Source organism: Haliaeetus albicilla, chromosome 10 (assembly GCF_947461875.1).
Source record: "Haliaeetus albicilla chromosome 10, bHalAlb1.1, whole genome shotgun sequence".
Classification (NCBI taxonomy): domain Eukaryota; kingdom Metazoa; phylum Chordata; class Aves; order Accipitriformes; family Accipitridae; genus Haliaeetus; species Haliaeetus albicilla.
This window is the reverse complement of record NC_091492.1, coordinates 29,028,220-29,050,149: the sequence shown is the minus strand read 5'-3', so window position 1 is coordinate 29,050,149 and position 21,930 is coordinate 29,028,220. Positions and strand designations below refer to the sequence as shown.

The following is a 21,930-nucleotide window of genomic DNA, read 5'->3' as shown; positions in this document are numbered from 1 at the left end:
CCTGCCGCCCTGGTAAATCCTGCAGGATTCAGGCTGAGTAACTTGGGGAAGGGAAGGATTTTTCTGTTGCTGATGACAGATCCGAGGAGGGGAGGGTCAGGCTGACTGCGCTTCCCCACCTCCCCCTGGAAACCCACAGCACCGAGAGCAGCCGGCAGAGAAACCCATCCTCTGATCAAAGGCAGGAGGGGGGAGAGCAGTTTTCCGAGCGCAGGGCTGAGGACCAGCCTCACCGCATGGGTTTCTGTCCCCTATGCTCCCTGGGTCTGCACCCCGGGTGGGTGAAGTTTGGGGTTGGGGTGGGGTTGGTGAAACGGAACCGTATTTGCACACAGAGGTGGTGGTCCTTCCTCCTAACAAATAGGTATTTCTTTCTCCTTGGTGTATTTTGCAATTACTGCTCTGCGAATGATGACACCAGACCCACCAAAGGCAGATGACCGCTCATTCTTGCAGGGGAAGCAAGAGGCGCCTGGAAATTTCCCCCTGGCCGGGAGGCAAGTGCAGAGCACAAACCCAATTGGCACTCACTGGGAGCCCACCAGACCCTTGTGGGCCGGGGGCATCTCTGTGCACTGCCGGGAGCCAGCACCACTGGCACAGAGCTGCCTGGTTTAAGTCATCCCGCATCGCCCTGTCTGTCCTCATGGACTTGCTGGGTCTTTCTGTAGCGCAGGGGTGTGAGTTGTTGCCACTCAGAAGTGAAGTCATTTTTGCAGCTCAGATATGATCAGGGAGGGGATAGCAGTGTACCGAAAGCCATTGTTCTCTTCAGTTTGACAGTTAAACAGCAAATTTCATTGCAAATGAAATGTGCCTGTGAAGGCTTACAGCTGGGGAAGGTCCCTGCATCTCACCCCCAGCTGCGACACGGGGGCTGCTGCCGAGCTGTGGACACATATTTAGCTAACGGTCACAAGAGCATTCCAGACGCCTTTAGAAGGCCTTGAACAGAATAAACAAGAAGACAAAAAAAGAAAGATGCCAATTAGAAGAACACAGGTGCGCATTCCACGATAAAGGGAACTTGGCACAAACAACCTCAATTCGGCAGTTTATCTTGACCGGTTAGACTGAGACAAGTTTCGCATGTTTTAGTTAGTATAACCAATTATGTCTTATGTTTATGCGCGTGTACAGTGTTGATATAACCAATCATTAAGTGTAACTAGGCGCGTGGACAGTGCGTGAGTAATGTGTGTAACCAATAGTAAAATAGCTAAGCACATGTACAGTTGTAACCAATGTATAAAATTATGTCTGATGCTCTAGTAAAGGGTCTTCAACTATGATCATATTGATCTGTTGTTGAGTCCATGATTATGCTCCCACACCGAGCGAGCTGGGTGCTCCCAGGGCTCCAGGATGCTCCAGCACCAGCATTTGCAGGCACCCTCATCTGTAATTAAAAGAAACTACAGAAGAGATCAAACCAGGAGCTGCTGTTCTTAGGGCCATGCTTAGCAGGTTGCTGTGACGACGTGACGCAGCTGCCCGGCGTCTGCCCAGTACGGGAAACTTCTGGACACTGTTAATCCTTCAGGCACTTGCATGGAGACCTGTTAGAAACGTCCAGTTAAAAACACTTTTTTTTTTTTTTTTGGTGTGTCTGGTCCTGGCTGCCTGGGCTGTTGGATGGGAGCAGCTCAGGGGGCTGATGCCAGTGCCCGGTCAGACATCCCAGTGCTCTGGGTGGCTGCGGCAAGGCGGGCAGGAGAGATTGTGCCTCAGTGGGTTTAGTCCAGGCTGCAGTGGCACAGTCACCCCGGGGCTCTGCCAGGGGGCATCAGCCCACCAGCTCCTGGCCTGCACAGCGTGAGCATGAGAGTCCTGGGAACAGGATTTCTTTTGTCTTAACCAGCTATCCCTCCTTGCCCTCCTGCATTTGGCTGCCCCCCCTCTCCCCCCCTTGCTGTGTACCCCCAGGTGTTCCCTGACCCGGAGTGGGGACCCCAGCAGTGGATTCCCAAACTGGGGTGCCCAGCCCGGAGCTGCCCCCTCCCAGTGGGCAGTGATGGGTGATGGATCTGCTCTTGCCACCCGCCTGCAGGCTGCGCTCGGCACAGCTTCTCCCTCTCTGCTTGTGAAATCATCATTCGTTTTAACACCTCTCATTTGAAAATGCAACAATTTTCTGCTTGGGTGTATACGAGGAGGGACTGGTTACAGGTCTTTGCACGTGCTTTTCTCTGAGCCAAGGGGTTTAGTTGGAGGGTGTCATGCTGATTCCACGTATTGGTCCCTGCACTGGGTGGGGAGCGAGTGGAGGTTGGGGGGTTCCCGTCAGATCCAGGCAGAGCCCCCCTGCTCCGTGAGCCCGGATGCACGTGGCCTTGCCGGGCTTTGCTGGTGCGGCTCTCTGCCAAGCTGAGGCCTGGCACACAGGTAAGGGACGATTAATCTCCTGCAGGTTTATATGGGATTTGTGTCACTCCTGGGGCCTCGCAAAGCCGTGAATTTCAGTTGCAGGCCTTGTAATACTGGTGCGGGCACAGCCGTCGGAAATTAGAGACAAGGCTGTACTCAACTGCTGGGGCTGCGGGGGGCTGGCAGAGGGGCCGCAGTTGTCCCTTGCTTAGGGATGAAGGGGAGAAATCCCTGCTGCTGGTCTGATCTGTCTGAGGAGGCTGCTGGGGGGAGCAAGGTTTAATCCCCCCCCAACCGAGGACCATTTTAAGAGCATAAATGGCAGAACAGAGACAGCTGGTGCCATAGCAACTGTAAAAAAAACAATAGCTCTTTCTCTGTAGCTGACCCTTCTTTTCTCCGGGTAGTTTACATGGAATGGCTTGGTGTGCCAAGTATGGAGACCCTCCTGCACCCCGGCCCCACTCCCTGCTCAGGAAGCCTCAGCAGATCGGCTCAGAGACTCTCCCAGCCCAGACGGGAGGAGCTGGCTACACTGGTGGGGGGGTGAGAGGCGGTCTGTGGTGGTCTGCGGTGGTCTGCAGTGGTCTGCGGTGGTCTGTGGGGAGCAGGTCCCCCCACAGCATCCCCCAGTGTGGGGTGACAGGCTGACACCACTTCCCGGGGTGTGAAGCAGCAGCTGTTCAAACGCTGGCATCTTTTTAAAACTAAGCTACTTGCTCTCCTGAAGAGCCTCTCCTTCTCTGCACGTTGATCTTTTAAATTTTATGAGGTGGGCTTTGTACTTGCACCTTGGACAGATCTGAGCATGCAGAAACGCCACTAGCCAGGCATGGCCATAGCTATTCCCAGAATAGCTCCAAACCAGAGCTGCATGGTGGTTTTGCAACACAGGGATGTGCTGCCTGCACCTTGCCATCTGAAAGCTCCCTATGCCGAGGCACCGACCGGTATCAGTTTCCCAGCACGCCAATGCTGCTCCGCTCCAGCCAAGCCGATGTGCCACGCCGTCAGTTCGATGCTGCTGCTGCCGTTCCAGCAGCTACCATCCCTGACAGATCCCCCCCCCGGGGTCCTCACTGGCGAATGAGCCGCAAATGCACCCGGCGTTCCCATCCCGCTCCCCCAGCTCCCACCTTCTCCTTGGGTGCCCGATTGCCCACCCGCGCCGCTGCCCACTGCCTCTCCACTCTGCCCTGCTGATAGGGCTGCCTCTTCCCCAGCATTGGGTCAGGGATGCTGCTGTCAAGTCAATGAGGAAAGAGCTTTGAAATCTCAATTTATTTTTTTTTAGAAGCTGCGAGCTGGAAAAGCCATTGCAGGTTCTCAGGGCTGCTGGAGAGGGGAGGAAGGCAGAGGGAGAGGTGTCTTTGGGAGATGGTTTTCATTGCAAGGAGTTGCATTCCCCAGACTCAGCTCCGGTGTCTTGGGACCCTGTGAGCAACCAAGCTCGCAGTGGGATCCCGGCTCAGTGACCCTCTGGAGAGATGAGTTTTCCCCAGAGTTTTGTTTATTCTGGTCACAGTTTTCCAGCCCCTGTGTAAGGGGCTGTGTGTGTTGCTCCAGCCCGGCCCATCAGCTGTACCGCGTGGGGCTCTGTGTGCTCATCAGTCACATGCCAGACAGGGGTGTTTTCTGGGTAAAATGTTGTTATTTTGCCAATTGTAGCCAAATATTTTTGTCCATCCTCTGACATTCGATTAGAAGCATTTCAGAGGAGGCTATGGAGACTATGTGGCCTTTGATATAATACACAGCTGAAGTCAGGAGTGCTGGATCCGAGCATTCACTTTGGCCCGTGACTAGGAAGGGGCAGCCGGCAGGCAGCTACGATGGGGGTCTCTGCCTTTGCTTTATTGCAGCTCATGCTCTGAAAGCAGCTGGTCCCCTGCACATCAGTCATCATGCTGTCTAAATACCTGCAACATCACGGTCAGATGTATTCCGTGTGCTCCCTTCATCAGTTTACTTTTGCTTTTTCCGGTTATTTTCTTTACTCAAAGCACAAATCACTTTAGATTTAAAATGTAGAGTTTTAATCTAGCTCAAATCAGATTTAAGTTTGAATTTCCATCGAGTTAGAAGCTGTTTCTAAACAGTACGATTATTTGATTAGCAGATTGCTTTTATCCTACCTGCTCCATCCATGCAACGAAATGCAGAGGAGTGAATTGTGGTCTTAACTATCCTGTTTAAGCCACAGAGGCAGCAGTGGGAAGTTTAATTTAATTAGCATGATACTCAAAGATGTAACTTAATCACATTAAGTATAGCTCAGCGTGCTCTCATTTAAGCTCTTCAGACTTCAGAAAACAGGGGCCAATCATCTCCCACCCATCTTTAATCCCGGAAGAAGCAGAATTTTCCAAGGAAAAGGAACCAGCAAGGCTTATGAAGAGCTTGTCCCTGTGCTTGTTTAAGCTAATTTCTCCCCAGAGGAAGGTCATAAACTAGTAATAGCTCCCACCCCCTGTATAGCACCGTTGCTCCTGGGGAGAAAGCAGCCAGGTAGATCACGCGTTGTCCCTCTCAAATGGCCTAAGCATTGCCTTGCTTGGTACGCGGTCCAACAGCAGTGCAGGCACCATCAACCACCTGAACCTCGCTGGGTTCGTTTGGCACGTGGATGCTGCCCACCCCGTATTAGTTAGCCTGGAGTATTGCAGAGAGATTGACAGGCCTGAAGATTGTACAAAACCAGCACGGTTCATTAACAGGAATCGAAATTATCTTCTTGCTCCTCAGGGCTTCCTTCTGCCAGTGCTGTGCATTTGAGTCAAGCTCACCAGGTGGTCATTGCTCCCCCGAGCTCAGCAGAGCCCGGGAGGACTGTGGGTCCCCTCGGCATCACCCCTCAGCCGCATCCTGCCGGCACGGGCACGGGGGGAACCAGGCAGCACTCGTCAGAGCACAAACACTATGGCAGAGCTGCCAAGGTGTTCTGGGTGCCGTAAAAGTTGCTTGGGCTCATCTTGGCCCTTAAAATAAGTGGGGTTGGTTTGTTGGGAAAAGTCCTAAAAGAGTTATTTTGGCTCAGCTTGGACAGACTCATTTTCCTGATTGAGGTGCTAACTGAAAAATTCCTGCCAGTCGAGAGGCAGGTCAATGTCTCCAACATCATTTTCACAACAGCAAAAGTGAGAAACGGGCAGGAGAAACTCGCCTGCCTGTCCGAGGCCAAGTTCAAATCTTTGTCAGGCAGCCCAGGCTCTCTTGGCTGGCAGATGCTGTTGGTTTAAGTCAGACAGTCTCATCCTGGGCTGGAGAAGCTTTACAGAGACCAGAGCCGCGCAAGGTGCTGTGCGTGACACATCCGTGCTGTGCCCTGGCTCTTCGGGAACGTGGCACCTTTTCTGTTTCGACATCGGCATGCACGCAGGGCCACAGCTCTATGCTGTCCCAGCGACAGCTCAGTGGCAGGGGAGCGAGTAGGCTGTCTCTGCCCCTGGTAATTGGATTGATATCTGATGGTGCTTCTACACGGTGTTTTATGAGGCCATGATGCCTTCATTATGATTGTTTATTAGCCTGTCCTAATTGTCCATTCAAGACTGTAGGACCCACGGTCATCAATAAATGATAGGCAGGACTGCAGAGCAGCAGAGCTCAGTAGGAGCCGTGCGGGCTGACTGTGAGCACAACCTAAGTCCTGGCTGGCTGTGTGGCTCTCAGGTCAGACCTGAGAAGCCCTGGTCTCCTGCCTCTTAGCACCTTTGGTCCTTCTCCTCCCACAGCCCTTTTGGAGGAAGGGGACCCCATCCGCAGGGCTCTCCACAGCCAGACTCCCGGTGCAGGCTGCTAGGCGGATGCAACGGTGACACCTGGTGAGACTGGGCAGCCGGGCTCGCTGCCTCAGGGGTCCGCAGCTGGTGGTCATGGGGAGCAGAGCCGCAGCCATCTGGACAAACCAGGGGCGCAATCCCCAACCGTGGCACACAAAGTCCTGTGTCACTCACGGAGGGCCCAGCCTGAGGCCAGGGATGATTCCCTGGGCTGAGATCGGAATCCTGAGGGTCAACACTCAGTGACTGCAGAAGGGAGTTGTGACTCCCACCAGCGGCACCCAGAGCTGCCCAGGCTAGATTCCCACAGATCCCAGAATCTTTCTGGGATCCTTCTGGATCAACAATCACTCACCCCTAAGCAAGCTGGCCCTGTTGCTGCAGTTCAGTAACATTTGTGCCGCCACCACCTCTGTTAACAAGGTACTTAGCAAGCAAATAAATGGGGAAAAGCAAATAGCATACAAGGAAATAGGTTTTCTCTACAACGCATATGGCACAGGTATTCTCCTGGCCCCTGTGCCAGAGATGAAGTACAGAAAGGGCCAAATTCTGGTTAATCCTGAGTCCAGAGCTCCCTCCTATTCTCCTGGCAGACAAATGCCCAGGCAGCAGAGGGGACCCACTGGGATGGATGGTCCCTGCTGTCTTCAGGGCCACCGAGCACCAGCATGGAGCGAAAGGCTCGGATGCAGCCCAGCTGCCGGTACGGCAGAGGAGCCGTGCCCGGGGCTGCAGGGGCTGGCGGGTCACTGGGGGGGGCTGGGAATTTCTAACGGGACAGGATCGAGTGCCGGGATCAAGTCCCCTTCCCAAGAGATGGCAGCGAGGGCCAGCTGTGGCTGCGTCGGTGACCGGTGGCCACGTGCCGGCGTGGAGCGTGGCCGGCGCCGCTGACCCTCGCTCTAATGCGGTTTGTAGTTATTGGAAACTGGACTGCAAAGGAGCCGGGATCCTGTTTCTATGGAAATGTCCTGGAACAGCAAACGAGGGAACAGAAAAACAGAAGAAGAACGTTAATGGCAGCTGCTCGGCAGGCCTTTCTCTGAAGGGGTTTGTGATTTTGACAGGAGGCACCTCGGGTCTCCCGTGAAGGGGTCCCCTCAGCCTGTTATTGCCTTCCCGGCGTGGAAGAGCCCCCGGGATGGTGCCTGGATGGCGCGTGGCTGTGAGGACGGTGTCACTTCGCACCTCCCAGGAACTCCCGGAGCTCCAACCCCCCCCCCCCCCCAAAGCACTCCCCCTCTGCGGGGACACACGGAGGGCTCGCCCCGGCTGCGGCCTGCGCCCCCCCCCCACGGTATCACCCACCCCCGCGGGTCGCCATCCCCGGGGCACCTCAGGGCACCTCGGCCTCAGGTCGGGGGGTGCTGGGGCTTGGCTTGGGGGGGCGGGGTGGTGTCCCAGTTGGGGGGGGTGTCCCTGGTACTGGTGAGCCCCTGGCAGCTGGGCTCCCGGTTGCGGTCCCCGCTGAGGGGCCGGGCCTAGTTGGGGTCGTCGTGTCCCGTCCCCCCCGAGTGCCAAGGCCCGGTTGAGGCCCCCCCCGAGGGTACGGGCACCGGTTGGGGTCCGTCCCCCGTCCGGGGGTCCCTGGTTGCCGGGGTTGCCCGTGCCCCGGCGGCGCGAGCGCGGATTGGCGGCGGCGGCGGCCCCACCCCGGCGGGCGCGGGGGGGCGGTGCGGGCCCGGTGGGCCCGGCCCGGCCTGGCCCCGCGGAGCGGCCCCGCCGTCAGTCTGCTGCCGGCGCTGCGGAGAGGAGGAGGGCGGCCATGGCGGCGGCCCCGGCGGGTAGGGGGGGCGGCGGGGCCGGGGGCGCTGGGCGGCGGGGCCGGGGCCGGGGCCGGGGCCGGGTCCGGGTCCGGGACAGGGACCGGGACCGGGACCGGGGCCGGGCTAACGGGCCTCTCCCCCTTCTCCCCACAGAGGCGGAGACCCGGCAGCGGCTGCTGCGAACCGTCAAGAAGGAGGTGGGTGCGGGACCGCGGCGGCCCCCGTCCCCGTCTTCCCCCCCCCCCCCCCCCCGGTTCCCTGTCACGGCTCGGTGACCCTCCCCGGCCCACGGTGATGGGCGTCTGAGGCGGGACCCTCCGCGGAGGGGAGCCCTGGCCCCGGGCTCGTCTGCCCGCAGTATCCCCCTGGCTCCTGCCACTGCTGCTGCAGCGAATTTAACAGCCTCCCCCTCCCCCAGAAAAGCCCCCCGACCCTGAGGAGGGCTACGGGTCGGAGCGTGAGCCCACCCCGGGCGGTGCGGGCTCCAGCCGCCAGGCGAACCTAGGCAGGTGGAGGAGCATCCCTCCGCAGCAGCACCGGCGAATTTCGGCACCCCAGTGTCCTGTATCTCTTGAAAATCAGCTTTCCCTGGTGGCAGAGCCACTCTCACAAGTTGTGATTTTCCGCAGGGAAAAAGGAGCAACTCCCGGTGCTGCTCACCTTGGGAGCTGAGATGGGACGAACCCCTCGTTGCAGCAGAGTGTTTTTTGGTGGGGCAAGAGGCAGCTGGGCGTTAGAGGGCCAGCCAGCCAAGAAAATGGGGAACCTGCACATGTGTGTTTGTGCGTCCAGTGCAAATGGATGGCATTTTACATCTGGTCTCCCTTCTCGGACATCGGCAGCTGGGCATTAGAGGGCCAGCCAGCCAAGAAAATGGGGAACCTGCACATGTGTGTTTGTGCGTCCAGTGCAAATCGATGGCATTTTACATCTGGTCTCCCTTCTCGGACATCTTTAACTCTCTATTAGTTTATACTGTGTGTTATGCTGAGCTGCCTCAAGCTCCTCTTGTCTGTGCAGAGCTTAGTGTTTATAACGTTTGTAGCATTAACACAGTGAGCTGACAGTAGGTCTAGACAGGGAGCTGAGAGTCCCACTGCTTCTGCCACGTAGTTCGTGTGTTGCTTGTGCAGGGAGGTGGGCTGCGTGGGCCAGCGGGGCTGGCTGAGCCACCCATCTATGGCTGCCGAGTCTGAAGTGGCTGAATGTCGTGGGACCCGCTGCAGGGGAACCTGGGCTTGCTCTGCCGTGTGGTGGAGCACTGGATTGCCAGGAGCTGTTGTCCTCTCCTGCCTGTGGTCTGTCCCTGCAGGTCACCTCCCCTGGGATTTTGGAGGGTGTGATGCGTGGTGTTTTGTTTCTGGTCTTAAGGGCATCTTGATATCCAGCTCCAGGAAGTGGAACATCCCTGCTGGAGACACTGCTTGGAGTAGGGTGAAGAAGACCCGTGGGTGGTAGGTCTGGGGAGGGTGACAGCGCAGTGTGTTTGGCTGTTCATCCAGAGCACTTCCCACCTTTAATCCTGTGCTGGGTGTGGTGGTAAGGAATACTACTTGTTGCCTTGGCAACAGCTATTAAACCAGAAAAAGGGTATGACATTTATTTAGCATTGTGGATAAAGCTGACATCTCATTATTACTGTCTGTCTGCGACTCCTCCTGAGTGGAGAGAGACAAAACAGCAGGCTGCGTGTCGACTGCCGCTGCAGGTTGGGAGGTGAGGATTGCCCATCGGTGTGCTGGTTAAACCACTCAGCCAGCAGACGGGAGCTTCCTTCTGGAGACCGCTGTGGCCTCTGAGGGCTGTCACTGCACACAAGCATCTTCCGTGCTGGCGTACAGTACTAGGCTTCTGTCCCTTTGCTCTCCCTCCAGGGCCTGTGTGCTTGTAGAAAATGCAGCTTGTGTCTAGGGGAGGAGAGCTGAGGGTTGTGACATGCCCTTCTGCTGGCTTTTTGTAAAATAAACATAGCGTACAAGGGTTTGGTGAACGCAAGTAAAGATTGAAGGAGAGAGGTGGTGTATGGGGAAAGCCCTTCTGCCCTGGTGAAATGCCACCGGCCAATGCATCATGGTGCCATGACATAGGTTTTGACACAGTCTGGTATCTCTCCAGCAGCCCTTTAGCAAGGGCAGTGCTGACGCAGAGCAGAGATTTTTTTCTGGTGGTCTCATCACTCTGGGCTCTGCCTCAGGATGTTGGTGTGGATGTGGGTTCTTTGCCTGCACAGGCACTTTCCTTCAGGTTTCTCCCAGCTCAGTGCCTGCTGGAAGTAGTGAGATGTGGTAGGGGCCTTGGTCCAGCAAGGTGGGGCTGCCTGTGTGCAGCCACGCAGGTGGGGGAATTCCCTGTGAGACCCATGTTCTGCCCTTTCTCCACCTGGGCTTTGCTCTGTTAGGATTTAAAAAAACCTGGGGAAACACGATCCCATTGGTTATGTAGCTAATTATTTAGCAACGTCCCTGAAGTTGGGAGCTGGTGGGGCATTCTTTTGCCTGTTGCTCCCTGCTCACTAGGCCCATTTTGCTCATGCTTTTGTTTTTAATTCCTCTCCTAGACTGACTTCAGGTTAAGTTGGGAGCTTGTACAGACTCCCAAGGAGTGGTAGAAATGGCCAACTGCAGAAGTCTATTCCCCCCCCCCCCCCCCCCCCGGAATTTTTACCTTTCACAAAACTGCATATTCTCATTTCATTAGACCATGTCTGGTTTTGCTTCAGCCATGGCTCTGTGTGATCTGCTGGAGTCCTCAAGTGCAGGTGAACACCTCTGAGGCTGGCGATGGCCATCGTACTTGGGAAGCCACGCCACGTCTGTCATCCTAGTGTGATAACTGAATGAATAAAATATTGTGAAGATGAGGTCTGATTAGAGGAGGTAGAGAAACAGTAAATTGACATTACCCAAAGCACCGCAATAAGCAAATGGACTTTGATATTTGGTTGTTGCCATGGTTAATGCATTTTTATTTTTAAGTAGTCCTGTTCTGCAGTAGATTTACAGGCTGAAATGAGTTGTGCTACCACCGTCTTTTTCCTCTCCCCCCTGTCCCCCCCATATAGTCATAACAAATCAAACTAATCCTGAAAGCTGCAAAGTTGACTATTTGTCAGTGGACTGCAAGGGAAGGAGTGGAACTATGACTTTCTGAGGAATCCTGTTTCCTGTTATGCAGGATAAGAAGCATAACCAAATCTTCTCTGATTTTTTTTTTTTTTTTTTAGAGTTTTTATCAGATGCAATGAGGCTTCTTTAAAAACCAGAGCCTGAAATATCCAGGTTTAAAAGGGTGTTGGATTTTCAACTAAAAATATTCTTCTTGCAACCCATGCTCCTCCCCTTCTTTTGCAGGTTTCATTTTTAATAGAGGAGAATCCTGTGGTATGTTTTGGACTACCTCTAGGTAATTGCAGTGCATACAAGAATAGGTGGGGAAGCAGGTGTTACCCGTGAAACACAGGCTGTACTACACTGTGCCTGGAAAATTAGTTGTGTGAAAAGCTGAATGGAATATGAAAGTAAACAGTTGTCTTGCTTATTCTTCTGCACAAATTTAGTTTATATTTAACCTGCCACTCAGCGAGTAGCTTTAAGTCTTTTACTCGTCAATAACTGCTGTGCCTGTATTGAATATTTTGCTGCCTGTTCTTAGAATTTTTTAAGAAACTGTTGTTGACTGACCAAAGCCTGCTCACTTGCTGATGTCCCACGGTCTTCTATCGGATATATTTTTTATTTTTTAATAGCTTGAATGGTTGTCACTATGGAGCTGTTGACTAATTCCATCATCATATGTCATAGGGACAACAGTCAGTCTGTCTTCCTCCCACCCTTTAAATGATGTGCCCCCGCTACGCAGCCATATTGTCTAGTTTGTGGCTAAGTAACGCAGAATGACTGGTAAGAGCAATATTTTTGCAGCTTGGGTTTGTTTTTCTGGAGCGTGTATGTATGCCTGTGGTTCCAAAATATCAGATTGCGGGTGTCAATGCCAGCTATTTCATTCTGGATTGGTAGAAAATTGTAAATTAATTTAATGTTATTAGGATTTGAAAAATTAATGTTGATAGCTTTAAATGTTCTCAAGGCCAATTTAAAAAAAAAAGGCCTTTGTGTAGCTGTCAAAACTGTTGAGGCAAAATGAAGATGAGGATGATAAGCTGCAGGTTTGTAATGAAAGTGGCTATTTGCAGAGGGACTTTCTGATGCCTCTCAAGCACCCAGGTCAGCCTTTTTCAAATGTTCCTATATCAAAAGTAAACAGACAGCTTTAATGCAGCATTTCTCGATTGCCTGCATCGACCTCTTCTGAAGAGAGTATTACTAATCACTGGGGACCATTTTCTCTCCTTTTGAAGATAAAAGCAGTGGTGTGCAGAAGTGCTCTCATACTCCAGAACCCCCTGGCTTGATCTCTCATACCCAGAAAAGGTTTCGTGCTGCTCTCCTCCTTCCTTCGTCTTCCTTCTCAGCATACAGGGAGACGAGATCTGTATGCCAGAGGAGCCTCCTTCCTCCCCACCCAGCTTCTCCTCTCTGCTGCCAAAATGTCATCCTCTTCTCCTTGTGGCGTCCTGGCTGTCGCCATGGAAATACCTGTTTTTGCACAGATTCAGGACTTCAAAGCAATTCGGGGCTGGAAGTTGCACTTGGTTTCAGTGCGAGTAGTGTCAGTCTTTGCCACGTTTGTTAATTGAATCCAAAATGCTTGTCAGCGTAACATTTAGCACCTTGGAAAACAGAAGCTTTGTGGTTTGATGGGTGCAGAACAAAACAGGGTAAAGCTTTGAGATCAGGCATTGAAAACAGAGAAATGACTAAAGTTTTTCCTGAAATGTTGCAGTGTCTTTATTGAGCATCTCACAGCTAGCAGTACCAGCAGTGCCAACAGATGGCATGGAAGTTTGTGTTTGACAAGCACAACAGGAATAGAACCAGTTATAACATGAATTTAAGTCATCTTAAATTAGTGTTGTACGTATGGATTTTTGGCCAAAAGTTGATGCCCTATGAAGAAAGTCTGGTGCAAAATACTGTCAGCAAATATACATCACTGGGATCATTCCTGTTTCCCCCAAGGTACAATGTTGCATTATGGACCCTTCTATTTATTGTCTTCTTTTCCAGCAAACTGTCCAAATATTCAGAGTTAACGCATATAACCACCTTCTTCCTCCTTAGCCCCCCAAGGAGGCTCAGCCCAGTTCCCAGCTGTGAGTGCACATGATTCCTGTGGAAAGTCTGAAAATCCCACGTGTCACGTGGATGATACCTCAGCTGCAGAAAGTGCTATGTTTTGTTTAGTAAGTGATGATAAATAATTAAATAAGACTTTTATAAAAGCCAGAGGTCTCAATTGGTAGGATTGCGATAAATGTTTCTGTGGCAGCAAGAATATGGAGCTGCCAAACGGCTTTAAAGGCAAGTGCATGTAAAGTGCATGGTGCCATTGGAGCTGTCCCTGTGCTGTCCTCCCACGAGGAGGCCGTGTTCTCGGTGGTCCATCAAAATGGCTGGCGAGAGTACTTGAAGTCTCTTGTGTAAATAGTGCATGTACTCTGAAGCTGGCAGTGTTTTAACTGATTGGAGCACAATTAATTGGAATTACTTAGTGGTCAGCTAGTAAACTTAGGTAAGTGGCAGAGCTTGGCTGCAACTTGTGATGGTGCTGGAAAAGTCTGTCTGGCACCTGCTTTTGGAATAATCAGGGTGTTTGTTGCTGGAAAGATAAGAAACTGTATGTTGCAACACTGAGTTTGATCATGTGAATTTTATAAACAAGTCTGCTAAAAAAGGATGTTGTAGCAACAAGGCAGGCAATAGGCAGACATTTCATTTTCGAATGAGAAGATAAATCTGGTTTGTGAAAGGTATTGAACTGAGAAGCTCCACTTTAGCTGAAAAAGTGGCTTTTAGCTGCAGCGCAGGTGGTGTGATTGAATGTACTGATTTTTCTATTTACCATCCCCAGCATGCTGTGCCCCACAGAGATTTCTGTGGGCACTGGAGTGGACAGTCCAGAAGTGGAGGACTTGGGGTTTGGCGTAATGTCTTTGTGTCCTAGAGCTGAACAGAGATGCTGCACTTGCTTTGCCTTGGGACACTGAACCACCTTTGGTACAAGCCAACCTAAGAGCTGGAGAAAAAAACCAGCCTCGTGTTTCTGCGGGGAAACATTAACTGGGTGACCTGGTGGCAAAGCCCTGCGGTGTGACTGCTGGAACTGCGGTGCAAGGGAATCATGTTTGTCCTTGCAAATACAAACATACCTAGGACAGTCCTAATATTGCACCTGCTAAAGTGATCCTTTAGCATTTTATAATACCTGAGAAATGATAATACTGTAGTGCTACGTGGACAAGTCTTGCACAGTGTATGGGAAACTGTTTCCTGTGGAGCTTAACCAGAGCTTATTCCTGGAAAGAGACCTTGATTCAGAGAAGCAATTAAAGAAATGCTCAGATTACATCAAGGAGTGCCCACGTGGACTTGTTGCACCAAAACTGACACGTAAAATGGGATTTTTAAGTGCTAGAATTAACTTCCAACATGTAGTCAAAGCAGCACTTAAAGACTGCAATGAGAATGAGAAAACACCAGCTCATAAAAGAATTTGAAAAGCAGACATACAAAAGCAAACCAAGTTTAAAGCCTATATCATCAGTGTGGGGTTTTTTTTGGGGGGGGGTTATGGGGGTTTTTTTGTCTGTTTGTTTAGATTTGGGGTTTTTTTAACATAGAAGAGCAGATTAAACAAGTTCATGGAAAAGAAATGCACTGAGATTTAGTGAAGAGACTTGAATGACAAGTGGCAGTTGTAGATCCAGAAGACAGTGCTTGTTTGTGCTGAATGCTTATTAGGATGCTCTTTCTTGGGATAGGAGTCATCTTCCTGCAGTCTGTTAGAAAGAGATGGGAAGGGGGAAGGATTTCCAAGGCTGCTCCTGTATCTGCTGGGGTTTTTCAGAGCTGTTGCAGTGCTGCTGGTGAGCAGACTAGTTTTGTCTGGCACCATGATGGTTGGTGCTTGGTTGCCCTCCTAGGCAAGGTGGAGACTGAGAAGATACAGACAGTGCAGGTTCCTGGCTCTGGTGTTGCCTCATCTCATCCCACCCAAATCCTGGACATTCCATGCAGAGGTGGATGTTCAGAGGTAGCAGAAGACATTTTAATTTCCACTATATTTTTTACTGTAAGTCTTTTGTTTTCAGGATTACAGGTTACGTGAACATTCAGCAGAAGGTCTTACAGTTTCTGACCAAACCAGATTGATAGCAGTTTCTAAAACCATACTTTTGCAAAGACCGACTCAACCACTGGAGACGTTTATTGTATTGTAGCTTTTACTTATATGACGTGACTCTCTTTGTGGAAAGTCCCACTACAACGGCTGAAATCAGACCTGGTTCTGCTCTCCCATTGCTCTGGCCCTACATGCTTCATTGTCTGGCTGCTTTGCCCCTTTGGAGGGGGACAAAGGAGTCTGAGCACCCGGCTGTCGGCCTCACTGCTCGGTTACCTGTGTGTCTCCGTACCAGAGGCCATCTGCCAGGGTCCTGTCTTGGGGACCCGTGAGGCTGGGTCTAGCAAACAGGCCCATGCCTGGGAGCGTCACCGCAGCCGTATTGCACAGAGCTTGCTGTTCTGCAGCCCTTCTGGCAAAGTGACCAAGCTTCACCTTGAAACAGGACTCGGAAAAGGATCAAGCTGGGCGCTCTGTTTGCATCTGGCTTGCTATAAACAATTCCACAGAGTTAGGAGCATGGCCAAATATATGGGAGATGCTGCACTTCAATACAGATGCCTTAATAACCAGCGAAACGCTTTGCAAGAAGTGTGGCAGAGGAAATTGTGACTGTAAACATCTGGAGTACAGGTTGTATGGTGACTTGCCTGGAAACATCCAGTCAGGTAAAACAGAGTTTTGAGTCAATATTGCCTTAGACTAATTAAACCCAGAGTTATTGGTTTGCTCCTGATCTCTGCACCTCGGTGGTTATTGTAACTGCTGTAATATTTGGCTTGCTCCACCAATGTAAATGACAGCTGGGACTGGGTACGGTTATGAAGCTCTGTTATGGGCAAGTTGGACTTTGGGATGAACCGTAACCCTGGGAGTTTTGGAGCAGAGAGATCTAAGCCTGCATCTCTCATTGGGGTCTGGGGACTGTTGGATAGGTAAGGTTTTGTTTTCATTTATTTTTGAAGCGGGGGCGGGGGGAAGCAGTGTGTCAAACAAAATTTTAATAGCAATGTTTTCTCTGCGATGGAGCTGGCCACGCCCAGGGGAGCCAAAGGAGAGGCTGAGACCTCTGAGATCCGGAGCCTCACTGGAGGTATGGGGGTGCAAGCTCAAATCCCTGGTCTGAAGTGGGTGTGCTGGGATTCCTGATGCCCCCGATTCATGGAATAACCCAAGGACTCTTCTCATTGCCTGTGGCTCTTGGATCCAGGTTTGGAGAAGGGATAAAGAGGAAAAGAAATTGTTTTCCTTGTAATTCAGACATGCACATGAAACAAAGGAGGACTAGCTCACTTGTTCACAAGTCAGTGAGTCAGACAGTAATGTCGAGACTAGCCTGTCTTTTGTTGTATTTTTGGAACTGCAATTGATGCTGTTGGGTTTGTATGGACACCTTGTTGTGGGGTCTCCCTGTGACCCTGCTGTCCCAGAGCAGGGGGTGACTTGTCCTGTGTTCACAGCTGGAGCCAGGAGAAGTGTTTTTATTTCTGTGGAATATTTTATGATATTCCTCTTGAGTTTACCTACACACAAATTATTAGTTGCTGTTTTAATTTCCTTTCTAATAAAAGAAGAGCAAACATCTCATTTTCCTTAGACTGGCTTTAGATAAAGAGTGGGCAGCTTCATTTGTTGAGATTGTTCTGGCTACAATATGACAATTAGCATTAAAATGCTGGAATGCAGCATATTTAGAGGCTGTTCAAGTCTTCTCTATGGAGTGAGCCAAATGTGGGTTAGCTGGTGTTCTCCATCCCCGCAGTGTCACAAACCCACTTCGCTTTCAGGAGAGGGTCTGGGAACACTGTGGCAGATGGCTGCTGCTGCAGTGTTTGTGGTTCCAGCTGGCTGTGGAGGGGCTGGGGTCTGGGTGGGAGAGTCCTTCGGGATCTGCAGACAACAGCATAGGAGACCTGTCAAGAGTTTTGGGGTTCTCTGGATTGGAGCTGTCCTACAGATAGATGCCAGCCATGTCCATTTATGGGCAAATGTAAGATTGTTTTGTTTGAAAACTTTCTCGGTATAACACTTGTTTTCTGTTACGAGACTGTATCTATCTGTCTGGCTCCTACCTATTGGGGCTTTGTAGTTGTTGTATAGCTGCTCCGGTTCTGCTCTAGCACTTCACGTCAGGTGAGTGCCCTTGTTGTAATGCCCTTTCCACTTCTGTTTCTTTAGATATCTTTGATTTATTTTGTTTAGTGTGATAACCTTAGTCAATACAGTGTTGGTTTTTTTTTTTTCTTGTAATGAGTAATTTTCCACTAAACTGCATCTCTTGGAAGGTTTTTTTTTGTGTGCCTTGAGAGTGCAGGTTGTTTGTGCTGTGTTGGCACCAACATGCCCAGTCAGAGCCGGAGTCCCACTGTGCTGGTTGCTCCACAGGCACTGGATAAGCAGATGGTCCGTGCCCCACAGAAGGCAGTCCTGCGGTAGGTGTGACTGCGGGTGTTGCATCAGAGCAGTGAGATGACGGCTTGCATGAAAGGTGGCTGACAAATATTTGAATATACTGCTTAAATTTGAATATGTTCCTAATTTAATCAGAAGCTGGTAACTATGTAGCTATGTGCATTGATGCTCAAATGTATTTTGAGGGGATTAAAATAGGGGCAATACCAGTGTTGCCGTGAGAGTACATTTTATATCTGTGTGTTCATCGTTTTCTAGTAGATTAGTTGATATGTGAGAGGGAAGTGCCCATGACCTGCTGACGGAGGAAGCTCAGCCCGGCCAGGTGAGGGCCATAAGCCATCTGGACTAAGACAACTCAACCTGCTGGGAGAGCCTAATTTTGGGGAATCCCTGAGGGCCCCAAATCATGCATTGCTGGACCTTTCTGCCAGGGCTGCGACAAGGGCCTGATTGGTGATGGTTCTTGGGCTGATCAGGGTTTCAAAAGCAGGGATTGGCGTGTTTTTGTTGGACGTTTGTAATGTCAGGTGGACGAAAAGGAGGAACTCTGTTTTGGCGTGCACCTGGGCGCTGGTTGCTGCTGGACAATAAGTGTGTGCTGTTTCCCGTCTCCAATTCACCACTGCAGCCCGGGTCAAGGGATATGTCTCGCTATAATGCAGCAAATGGAAGAGGGGGACTCCTTTCCTGTTGCTGGGACTTGCTCTGTCCCTGTTTCTGTTTCACAGTGGTCCTTCTGTTGTTAAAGTTTAAAATAAAACACTGCTGGAGCCGTGAAGCCTGAGGATTGCAGCTGCCCCCTTCCGTGGTGCTCAGCATGTGGCAACAGTACAAGGGGTAAAACTATGCGTGGGGTGTAAGGAAATGAAGGGCTTGCTAACCTCACCTGGCCTGGCCTTGCCTTGCAGGAAGGTGCCCTGATAGGGGACAGCTGCAGTTTTGGGCCACTTGCCACAATAAAACACTGAGGTAGAGGAGGGAGATTTTTTTTGTGGGTCTCTGGAAGTGGAGACCTCTGTGCCTAGGGTGTTCCGGCAGCTGGAGTTGCTGCTCTGAGCGAAGAGTTGGGATGTAGGAGCTGCAGGAGCTGTATCGTGCTGTGCCAAGGTGAATTTCCAGCACTCTGAGCCACCTCCAGTCCCAAGATCCATCTCGGTGATGTTCCCTGCTGCGAGTTCCTGACTCATTGTCAGCTCATCTGAGTGCTGGGATACAGGTGAAATCACTGTGCAAGTCCTGCTCCCGCTGAGTTCACAAGCAGGCTCTGTTAATCACCCAGCACATTGGAGCAGAGCGGCGCTGGAAGCTGACCTGATTGTTTTGACATGCAGAGATGCTTTTGGCTTTAGATATGACTTTTTTTTGTTAATCCATATTTGTAAAAGGATTTCCTTTATTGAGCTGCTGTCAGCTGTGCCTGAATGACCTTGATTAAATCTTTCAAAGGAGTTTAATTCCCCAAATGATGCCATTAAAGGTCTCTTATACATATAAGGTTTGCTTGGTCAAGTCTTGACCTGCTGTTTTTTCCTCCTCCCGGTGCCTTTAGAGAGAACATCTTGATAAGCAGAGCCTCTCTTACACCCACATCTCTGCACTCTGAACCCTTTCCCCTGCGTTTTCTGAAACTAAAGAGTGAAAAGCAAGATGTTATAGAGGCACTAGAAGATGAGATCCAGGCATGCTGGCAGCTCTGCATTTAAAAAAAACAGTTAGGAACTGAACATTTAAGGGCCAAACATTCAGCTGGAGTTTTTCTGATTTCGGCAGGATTAGGGAGGGTGACAGCTGGGGATGGAAGTCACGGTGCTCCAAGCAGGGTAGGGCAGCCTGGCTGTAACAGGCACGGCACCTTGGGAGCAGGACAGCTGGGGTCTGCCTGAAAAGGCTGCAGTGTTGACACCAGGGCTGTGGGGTGATGGGGGGGACAGGCAGAGGGATGGCAGATCCTATGGTCTGCTGGTATGAGGTGGCAGAGCTTTGCCAGTGAGGCTGTGGTGGGCATGGTGTTGAGGAAGCAGTGTGGCTGGAGGATGGCAGCTGGCAGAGCTATGGTGGTTCATGGGGCCGTCAGTCTAGGGCTGCCTACTTCATTAATAACACCTACTTCTCCAGCACTTTCTGAGCAAGGTTCAAACCTCCCTGAGCACTAAACTCCACATCTCTTGTGTGCAGCTCCTGCATCCTACAGAGGTGTGGGGGCAAACAGAGATGATGTTGCTTCAGAGCTGAGGCAGCTCTCAGCTGCTCTGCATTCCCTGCTCTGCTCTGCCCTGATCGCAGGACCATATTCCCCCACATAATCCAGCTTTAAGGGCATTTCATGCAGAATCCCACCCTGAAAGTCAGAGCACCCTGAGCAGTATTCCCCCAACTCGTGGGCACTGGGAGAAGTCACCTCTGTGGAGTACAGTAACTGAACCGTTACTGTTTAGCAGCAGCATGTGTTCAGATGCTCCTTTCACCATCCTCCTTGTAGACAATAACTGAGTTCAGCACATCAGCAAGGTAGCTCCCAGGAGCGCTGGGAGACACGGCGGGAGGACAGCATCCTTCCAACAGGAGACATTCAGCAAGGTGTGGGACAGTCTGCTGGCAACCTGTGTTGGAAGCTGATCATTGGAAACAGGCAGTCAAAGCACTTAAAAAAAAATCCTCTCCTTTGATAAGCGACTCAAGTTTGCAACCTGCAGTTGCTGTGTAGGGTTGGAACAAAGTTCGGCCTAGCCCAGTTTTCTAGCTCCAAAATATCAAGCAAACAACGCAGTCTGCATGGGAAGGTGGGCTGGAGAGCTGAGAGCTGGCTCAGGTACATCTGTTGAGGCTGCAGGCACGGTGGGCAATGCTCTGTGTCCAAAGGGTGAGGGCGAGCCCTGCAGAATAATCCTGTTCTGTCTGAGCTGCTAAAGCTGAGCCATGGAGAACCAGTCTCATAGCAGCGTGTTGTACCTGCTGGCTCTGAGGGCATGTGTAACAGACAGCTTTAATGCACAATGAGTTCATTAGCACTTCTTTACAGGGTGACCCTGCCATATCTCCGAAACAGGTCTGAGGGGTCTGTATGCTACAAAAGGGATGCTCTCAGTGGGAGAGGGAAAGCTGGGCCGTGTCAGTGCTGGCAGCGACAGGTACTAGTGGAAGAGCAGCAGTGCTTGGGGTACTTGGATTTCTTGCTCTGGTAGTCGTTGACTCCTCAGGCTCCTCTGAGCTACTGCTGTGGAGTAGCTAGGCAGTCCTGGGAGCTTCTCCAAAGCTGGAATCTGTTCTCTGCAGCCTGCTTACCTGGCAGGTCTGACCTCCCATCTTGTGTATGCAAAAATTACGCTCCTAATTTATGTGGGTTCCTGTTTATTTTCTCCCCCTAATCGTGCCCCTGATGCGCAACCTATACGACAGCTTCCTTTTGATTAATTGCACTGAAATGAGTGCCAGAAATGTGTCATGAGCAGTACAGACTCAGTCACTTGGAGGGCAGGACTGATTGCATTGCTATGCAAATAGCATTCCTGGGCACATTTGGTGCCAGGTGTTCATTGACTTTGGCATCGACAGATAGCTACAGTCATTTGGGACAGCTATGTCACATGAAATTTGTCAAATCCCCAGAAAATGAAAGAACATAACAATACTGTAAAAGCACTGAATATGAGATTTGGTTACCTTTATTAAGATGTCTTTTATCTAAATGATGCTTGATTCCTGCAGTTAATTCTCTGCTCATAGTTTTTCTTTGAAGTTTCTCAAAAACAGAACAACCCTTTTTTTTTTTTTTTATATCTGACTTTTTGAAATAGCTGGTGATGCTCAACAAGCAAAGATGCAGTGATACTCTGTGAGACCTGTTGAGCTGTTTGAGGCAGTTAGAGAACTCGGAGAGCAGAAGAGGTTTCCTTATAGACACGAAGCAAGCAGAGCACCTCATGCCGACTCCACCGCGGGTCTTCTCACTCTGGTCTATGGTTGAAATTCAACATTTTCTCTAACTAGACCTCTGTTCAACAGGTGAAGCAGATCATGGAGGAGGCGGTGACGAGGAAGTTTGTGCATGAGGACAGCAGCCACATCATCTCCTTCTGTGGTGAGTCTCTGGTGGCAACATGTTGACATGAATTGGGGGGCTGGAGCACCCTCTTCATGTTCACCCTTCCCTGCCTGGTGCAGGGACTGTGGTAGGCACGCTCCAGCTCTGGGGCTGGGGAGGTGGTTAGTGCCTGAGGATGAGTTGTTCTGGCAGCGGTCTGAGTCCCTGAGGCCTTTGCTCTGGGCTTGAAATATATTGAGGTGTGTCAAAAGAGGGAGGGATGTTGGCAGTGTATACAGTCACTTAAGAAATACTAGAAATAATCTCTTAATTC

General features: G+C 50.9%; 1 protein-coding gene and 1 long non-coding RNA gene across 5 annotated transcripts in view; both read left to right on the top strand.

Moving 5' to 3' along the window:
- The first annotated feature begins 7,826 nt into the window (after positions 1 to 7,826).
- SGSM1 (small G protein signaling modulator 1) overlaps positions 7,827 to 21,930 on the top strand; it is a 45,795-nt gene continuing 31,691 nt past the window's right edge. For all 4 annotated transcript variants that reach the window (XM_069794547.1, XM_069794548.1, XM_069794546.1 and 1 more), the window contains exons 1-3: positions 7,827 to 7,936; positions 8,072 to 8,115; positions 21,578 to 21,653. In XM_069794547.1, the coding sequence (XP_069650648.1) occupies positions 7,918 to 7,936; positions 8,072 to 8,115; positions 21,578 to 21,653 (139 nt within the window). In that variant the 5' untranslated portion in view covers positions 7,827 to 7,917. The remainder of the gene's footprint in view (positions 7,937 to 8,071; positions 8,116 to 21,577; positions 21,654 to 21,930) is intronic.
- LOC138687443 (uncharacterized) lies at positions 17,860 to 19,038 on the top strand. The gene is made up of 2 exons (XR_011326617.1): positions 17,860 to 17,897; positions 18,484 to 19,038. It is a non-coding gene; the product is annotated as an uncharacterized lncRNA (long non-coding RNA).